Consider the following 8,878-nt stretch of genomic DNA (forward strand, 5'->3'; position numbering starts at 1 on the left):
TGAAAATGCACTTCCGCCCTTAAGGGACTATCTATCTCAAATGACGTCAGTTAGACGGCTTGGGCGGAGCATCCGTTGACTCCTCCCCTTCAACCTCCCCATTTCAAAATGCAACGGCTGTTTTTATACAGCCAATCAAATCGCCGTGAAAAAACAAGACACGCCCACTATTTTTTCTCATTCGAAATTCTGTTTTCTGCGTCAGAATACGGAAGTAAAAACGATCGCAACTTCCGGTTCACGAGGACTTTAATCATCTTTTGTCATTGTTCATTTTAACATTTACAAAATACATTTTAAAAACCAAAAGTTGTAACTAACATTAACAAATATGAATAAATTCTAAAAATGACACATTGCTAATGCAATTACTAATGTTAACAAAATATGACCTTATTGTTACTAAATCATAAAATGGTTGCATGTAAAGATATGCAAATAATAAATAAATTCAATTTCAATTTATAATAAAAAAAGTTACATACATTTATATTTTATACATACTTATTACACGGCTCATTTGAATGCTTGATTCTGATTGGCTATTCGCGACATTCCAAGTGTTGTTCTTTTCAAATAACAACCGCTCAAAACTAATAACACCCTGTAACCCGGATGCTACAAATCATTTTGAGAGGGGCAGTTTAATATTACACAAAAATGAATTATAAATACGTCTTTTAATAACATACATGACATTATATTTACAAATGATTAAACCAAATTGCCTGTTCGTGACGTTTGAACGTCGTTTCTTACCTTAAAACCGAAACTAAACGGCTTTTCCTCGCGGAAGGTCTGCATTCGGTAAAAATGAGCTAATAATTTCCAATTCACATTTTATGTCCAGTTTTTTTCTCATGTGGCAAGTAGGCGTGTAATAAGCGGGATAATGTACAAGCAGCCGGCTGTTATCACCAAATAAGCCCCTTCAGTGTGAAACAAGACCCTCCGCATCGCGTCAGGTCCTGATCGGCTCATTTCTGCGATAACAACCGGCTGCCAGTACATGAGCCCTTACAGAAGGAATTGCTTTATACATCGTTACTGAATGTACATTTCATTCTCTAACTATGTGTAACTAACCTGCACTTCCACTTTAAACCTCTTACACACTATAGCATGAAATCATGTAAATGTGCTTAATAGTTTTTCCCGGTTTTCTATTAGTTTGTCATGGTGATGTCGGCTGCAGTGCTGACCTCAGATCAAAGAAAAGCTTCCCACCATCCCTAATGAGGTTTTCAAGTGGCCGCATTTCTTTCATTCCCCTTTCCTTTTAAATCTCTCTTTTACAGACACCAACTGATACTTACATAGAAATATAACCACACTGCGTTCATATATTTATTCTAAAGGACCATACAAACCCACACACACGCACACACACACACACGCACGCACGCACGCACGCAGCTGTTTAGTAAAGAAACAAGCTCGGCATTCCCACCCACAGTCTCTGTGAAGCACACGCTCCTTTATGTCTCACTCCGCACCTGACTGAGGTCAAAGGTCAACTTCTAAATAAGCTGTAAATATTCCTCACCAGAACCTCAACTTTATTTCGCATTACCACCATGTACTGTTCACCGTCAGTTGTTCTCAGACGGTGTCCATGGGAAAGACGTTTTCTTGATATGAGAATGCAGTGCTAATTTATAACACAACTAATAACACAACAATCACACGTGTCACAAGTAGATTTTCTCCTGGTTCTGTCCTCTGAGCAGCATGTGCAGAATGTCAGACATCACAGGCATGCACGGGATAATCTTAGAGCCGGCTGAAGTCTCCATACTACATGACACACACTCCTGCATTCCACAACAAACATGAACACCAAACAAATAACTAAGATATTAATGCGATTTCATATGGGCTTTCTAATGGGCAGCCGCGTTTCAATCAAATGTCATCAACCAGATTTTTAAAAGCTTTCATGAGATGATTTTGGATGTTTAGCCCCAGTGCTGAAGACTAAAGTCAGTTGGGTGGTCACGTGTGCCTCTCACCGGGGTCCCTTGATGCCTTTAACAGAGCTGCACAGTTACATTACCTCTCTCATTATTTACCCCCCACACATCCTTCTGCGAGTCTATTATTCACATGCACTGTAGGACATTTCTTATCAAATTCTTTCAAGTCAAAGCTATGAAAAACATTGCAAACGGATGCAAGAACACAGCCTGTGTAGACGTCCCCTAAGAGCTCCATTACGTCTCCTGAGTAATGTGAACACTGAACAGTATATAAAACGTGTATTCATAGAAAGAGCTCATCTGAAAATGATCTGACCCTCATATTAAGACCCCCAGAGACAACAGCTGCCAGCTTTAGCCCCCCAACCTTATACCCACTATAACGTACAGCTTTCTCATGACATTATGAATGACTAAGACAGAGTCGTCTTTTAGTGCTTTTAGTTCTTCCACAACATTCCTGGACGCAGTTGTTCCTCCCTGTGTCACATTTAACCCAGTTTAGCCCCACTTTTACCGGAGTAAGCCATTCCCAGAAGGCCATGCACATGTGTTAGGGTCAGCTGTTCTGAAGCACGGGCACTGATGGTGTGGCCCGTGACTAATAGAATAAGATATGCTACATTTCTGACGGGTGAGTGTGAAACAAATTATGCCTGTGTCCCATGGACTGCCTTTAAATCCTGGTTATCGGTCTCAGATGTTTCTCCTAATGTTGCTAAGGGACAGAGCCAACCGAGAGAACTGTTGAATCCATGAAGAGTATGAAGGTGTAACATGATTGTGGATTGTAGAGGTCAAATAATCTGGATTTGGGTCAATTTGATGAGAAATGTTCATATTGAGATCTTCAATAATATTGAGTTTTGATTGCAGACTTGACAAATCTGAGCTCAGTTTGAGACATTATTGAGATCTCTTCTGAAACTCGAATGACAGAGACATTTCTGAGATTTCGGTCTCTTTTTCTCAGGGGAAATACATGAGACGCAGGTGAGACTTAAAGGGGATAGTTCACCCAAAAATATGTTTTTTGTCATTTTTTACTCACCTACATTGCGTTCTACACGTTTTAAGACCTCCCTGCGTCTTGGGAACACAAATAAAGATATTTTTGATGACATCTACGACAAGCGTTCATGAGAGCACCACGACGCTTGCGCATCCGGGTTGCATGCTCAAACGCAGCATGGCGCATGCGTCTGACCTCATGCATGCATCACAAGATCACCATGACGCATGTGCATCTGGGGTGCGCGCTCGAACGCTGCATGGAGCATGCAATGTGGTGGTCTTGTGAACGCACGTCGGAGACTCACAGTGAAGAGAAGAATGTTGATTAAAGTCGTTATTTTGGTTTCTCGTCACTTCATAAAAAATCGATTGAACCACTATGATCAGATGGACCATTTTAACGATGTCTTAACTACTTTTCTGGACCTTGACAGAGAGAATTACCATGATGTCTATGAAGAGGCCTGGAAAGCTCTCGGATGTCATAGGAAAATCTTTACTTGTGTTCTGCAGATGCAGGGAGGTCTTAAAACGTGTAGAACGTCATGTGGGTGAGTAAAAATGACAACATTACTATCCCTTTAAGCAAAAGTTTCCATGTGCTCTCCATTTGATCTCACTGATGTCTAAAATAAATAATTGAGATCTCATCTGTGGTTTTTCTTTTATGGGGAATAACTCTTAAAATAGAGTGAGAGAGAGAGATCAACAGCGGTGCATGTCAGAATGCCTGAGAGGTCAGAGAGGTCACACAGGTGGAGATTTTCTGTTGTGTCACTACGTCCTTGTGTTCAAGGTCCTCTCTCTCTCTCTCTGTTTCAAGTCCATCAGAATTCTCACATCTTGCTTTCAATCAGGCATTTGCCTGTTAGCAAACCTCCTAAGCCTGAATGATGTCATGTCATGTCATGTCTGTTCAAACATGAAATAACTAAAACATGATCTAAAGAACAAGCCCTGTCCAGTTTCCTTCTGCAAGTTTATAGAAAGCAGATCACAGGTCAGGCACTGCAGCGCACGTTCTCACAACAACACACAACGTGAACACACTGATTTGTAAAAATGGCACGGAGGTAAACAGCGAGATATCTGTAAATCTGAGTAGCACCAGCTGGAACGGGGCATGAACTCAACACCGGCTGCTTTATGAACAGATTTTGCTCATTGCACGGTCACGCCTCCTCTTTCCGCAGGAGAGATTACCATGCAAGACAAATGGTGTTCAGGCTGAATCTGGGAACAGCTGCACGTCTTCATAATTCAACCATAAACCATCAATACATCCACACCGACACTACTGACATACAGTTTTATCAATGCACCCTAACACACTGACTTCACATGAATGGTACACAGAATACTAATACAGGGTTTTTCCTGCATAGAGAAATTGGAGGCGGCCGCCTCCGTCAAATGTCGTGCCGCCTCAGGCTCTAGCCAGAATTATGTTGCGAGTCTTCACAAGAAATGCTGCGTGCATTTATCAGTCATTTGTAACTGCAGTTACGACATTATGCCACAGTGGAGGCGCTGTTTCGTTATCAGCACACTGAGGCGCTAAAAAGAGTTGCAGAACAAGAGCCAGCCTGTGTTTCACGGCTGTTTGTTTTGCATCCAAGTACGTTTAATTTCTTGAAATTTATTAAATTAACATGACGTACATCATTGTAATGTCTTTAGCTGTGCAGTTGGATCGTTGAATCAGTGTATACTGTACACAGCGAGTTCGCAGTATGAACGCACATTGCGTTCAGAACGACTCGCACACGAATGACTCATTTGAACAGATTCATTTAAACTATTGAACTTTTCAGTCACTAGCGAATATAAGAGATCCTTGAATCATTTAAAGTGAACCACAGATAATGCAAGATGTGAATGAGCTTTGCTCATTTAGAAAGACATTTAGTTGATTCATTTGGCTATTGTGGGCTGAAAAGTTAGTTGAAATGATAAAAAAGCTTTATTTAATAAAAAAAAACATTTCTGTTTGGTTGAATAAAAGTAATGTTTTATATAACTTAATAATTGTCATTTTTATCTAATTTTATTAGAACTTTTAATATGTCAAACTCAAAGTCACTTTGGTTAAGCCACTTAAAGGTACGGTAGGCCTTACGTGTGTGTGTACAAGATCAGGATGGCACCAACTCCGCCTCATTTTGAGCCAGGAAAAACCCTGTGATAGTGTTGGCAAAATATATAAATCACTAAATTACACTTTTAGGATACATCACCTATAATAGAAAATGACACTACCAATCTCTGTCTCCTCTATAAAAGAGAACCCAACTAAAGGCAAAAATGACTAATGCTTTGAAAATTGGGTCAGTTTAAATCCAAAGGCCATGATTCCTTCTAACATCCACTTCAAGTCACAATCACATATCAGTTTGGAGCAGTTGGTGATAAATAGAGTTACTATAATGGCCAACGGAAAATCTTTCCTTGTTTATTCACAGCATGATGAAAAACTTCCCTATGGGGACCGACACAGGACAGATCATTCATTTCCACAATCTGCGTTCTCTTTCACATATAAACAGTTGTGATCTCTGATTGTGGTCAATGTTTCTGGCGGTGTGACTTTGTTTAGGTTCTCATTCATTGTTTTTGAGACCAAAGCGAGTCATAAAACCAAAATGTCAAAACGAGCTTCAAACCAGCTGCATTCTCTTAATATTATTCATGATCAGTCATCGTTTCATTTATCTGAAATGACACATGTTTAGATCTGGCAGTATGAAACCTCTGATGGCTGGTATATAGGGTTAGCGAAAGAAAACAAAGAAAGTTAACAATCAATTACTAAACATGAGCTGTCATTACAGATGATTTCAGCACATGTGCACCGGGTCGCAAACTGTAACCCCTTAAAAACCCTGAACCTTATTAATAGATATAACATAAAATACAATAAATAATGCAATACTGACCAATTCTGTCCTTTGCAATTTATAAACTTTTTATTAGTTTAAAATAAAACAATTCTTCAATGTTTCCAGTTAATTTTTTATATGCTGATCTTAGCAAATAAATATTAATAATATTATTTTAAAATTAATTTATAATCAATATAGACAACATAAGTATAAAAACAACAACAATAATATATAATAATAATAATAATATACAATAATAACTTTGAAAAACTTTGCATACTTAAAATTTAAACCTATTATTTATCAAACCTAAAAATGACTATAAATTAACTTTTCAAAGTTAAAATATAAATGATAATACAGTCTTAAAAACTTGAAAGTTTTTTCATTATTATTATAAACACTCACTCTTTCTAGAAAAAATAACTAGTACAATTTGATACTTTTTCTAGAAAGAGTGAGTGTTGCACCATTTCTTCATTCAGTATTATTAATAATAATAAATTCAACTACACAACCTCCTCCCCCCCAAATTGCTTTCAGAGATACTGAATCAAATATTTTTATGTTTTTGCTTAAAACAGGAAAAATGTTTTTTTTTTTTAAAAGACTAAGAAAATACATTTTTAAGCATAATTCTTTTAAGACACTCAATGGTAAAATACATGTAACACCCCCCCCCTCTCATGGCCTACAGAAACACAGAAACGGTTAAGAAGTCGAAGTTTACCAGCATGCACCCATAGTAAAATAAAGTAAATCTCAGCTCACCTGACACAAAACAGCCATCAAAACACCCAGGAGCACCACGGCCTTCATCATCTGACCACAACAAACCACCGCAGATCTGTAAAACTCAAAAGCAAAGTTTGCTGCGGGCGACACGGGCGTCTGTGAGCTGCTGGAATCTCTCCGTCCTCACAGTCTCAGTTTGAGCGGTTGAGTTTGAGTGACAGCACATGTGTGCAGGGCCGTCTGCGCTCTCAACCCCCACATGGCTCTCCCATGGCACAGACACACCCCACAACCAGCTTAAAAAGCCTGAGATATCATCCATTCAAAGTGGAATAGAAACTTCAAAAACATAAAACACGGGGTGAAAATAAGATTGAACAGAGAGAATGAAACAAACACCGCAAACAGAAAGACACAGACAGAATGAAATTTGCATATGCATCCCCGAACAGTTTGTGGAACGCGTGACTCGGATCATAAAATGTTGAAAGCAGAATGCCAAAAGTGTACATCTATGCAAAGCTTTCTCTGCTAATGTTACCCACAATCCCTTGCGCAACAGAAGTGCATGGGAATGTGAAGCCAAAGCTGCCACAGCTGTTTGTGAAATGCATGAACACAAAAATAATTTGAATTTCTGGCTGATAAATGTCTAAGATGAAATCTCACAGTGTGTGATGCTTCAGGACCCAAATCTGAAGACATGCACACGAGCCAAGTGCAGAGTCACTTCTCTCTTCATCTGTCGGCTCTGCTTATGAGCTCTGCTTATGCTTATGGACATGTTTGCGTTCACTTCGAACTGAGCGACCGGTCATGTGATATCGTCTAGGTCTTCAGTACAGCAGCCGACATTCCGTTCGTCCACATACAGGTTATGTTCCTGCACAGATGGAGAAGACCGCAAGGCCTCTCACGATGATTCATGTTACTTAGGTATCAATGAGCAACAGTAGGTGTCAGTCGTGGTGAAAAACATGTGCGCATGTCTTCCAGCATCATTTATGGAGGCAAAAAGAGTCAGAAATCTCCCAAATGTCTCCATTAGAGATTCAGAAGAGATGTCAACGATGTCTCAAACTGAGCTCAGATTTGTCAATCAAATTTGTCTGCAATCAAAAGTCATATTAGTGAAGAACTTTCTTCATCACATTGACCCAAATCCAGATGATTTGACCTCTACAATCTGCATTCATTTTACACCTCCATACTCTTCATGGATTTCAACAATTACAGTCTCATTTGTTCACGCTTTTATTTTTCCTAACACATTTTAAGAGAAACACCTACAGAGAGAAATCCATCAAATCTCCTGAGGTACGGTGTTAAGAGGTTCTTTGATGACATAAGTGTTGGGAGAGTCGGTCTTGTTTTGACTGAATGATTTAGACATTGTTTATTCTTCACTCTTTGTTTTTGCCGCTCAGTGTGGATTGACAAACAATGGCCGGGGAGCTGGATGGGGTCAAGCGCCCTCTATGTTCTCTGCGTTATTGATGGACGCTCAGTTACCGTTCCAAATATTTACACCACAAAACATCAAAGGAGAAATATCATTTTTGTATTTTTAATTTAAAACTGCATAATATTCAACAGTTTTGACTGGTTGTATGAAATAAGAGCAGAGAAGTGATGCGGTTGTTAAGGAACTGGGTGGTTTGACGAGTGAGAGAGCAAATATGTGTATGAATGTACAGCACCTGTCTCTGTCACACTGAACAACAGCTGGCTGGAGCCGATCTCTTCACAAAACAACCCTTCACTTCAGCACACAGAGAGAGAGAGAGAGAGAGAGAGAGAGAGAGAGCCTCTCTCTCTCTCTCTCTCTCTCTCTTTCTCTCTCTCTCTCTCTCTCTCTCTCTCTCTCTCTCTCTCTCTCTCTCTCTCTCTCTCTCTCTCTCCTCCTCTCTCTCTCTCTCTCTCCTCTCTCCTCTACTCTTCTCTCTCTCTCTTCTCTCTCTCTCTCTCTCTCCTCTCTCTCTCTCTCTCTCTCCTCTCTCTCTCTCTCTCTCTCTCTCTCTCTCTCTCTTATCTCTCTCTTTCTCTTTCTCTCTCTCTCTCTCTCTCTATCTTTCTTCTCCTATCTCTCTCTCTCTCTCTCTCTCTCTCTCTCTCTCTCTTCTCTCTCTCTCTCTCTCTCTCTCTCTCTCTCTCTCTCTCTCTCTCTCTCTCTCTCTCTCTCTCTCTCTCTCTCTCTCTCTCTCTCTTCTCTCTCTCTCTACTCTCTCTCTCTCCTCTCATTCTCTCTTTCTCTCTCTCTCTCTCTCT

General features: G+C 39.8%; 1 protein-coding gene across 2 annotated transcripts in view; it reads right to left on the reverse strand.

Moving 5' to 3' along the window:
• Nucleotides 1–8,878, reverse strand: part of cdh15 (cadherin 15, type 1, M-cadherin (myotubule)) — a 34,197-nt gene that overhangs the window by 10,216 nt on the left and 15,103 nt on the right. The window contains exon 1 of one of the 2 annotated variants that reach the window (XM_057340857.1): nt 6,647–6,780. The exons of the other annotated variant lie outside the window; for it this stretch is intronic. Coding sequence (XP_057196840.1) covers nt 6,647–6,697 — 51 coding nt within the window. The 5' untranslated portion in view covers nt 6,698–6,780. Of the gene's footprint in view, nt 1–6,646; nt 6,781–8,878 lie in introns of those variants that run through there. 2 annotated transcript variants of the gene reach the window in all.

This window comes from Triplophysa rosa, linkage group LG1 (genome assembly GCF_024868665.1).
Source record: "Triplophysa rosa linkage group LG1, Trosa_1v2, whole genome shotgun sequence".
In the NCBI taxonomy this organism is placed as follows: domain Eukaryota; kingdom Metazoa; phylum Chordata; class Actinopteri; order Cypriniformes; family Nemacheilidae; genus Triplophysa; species Triplophysa rosa.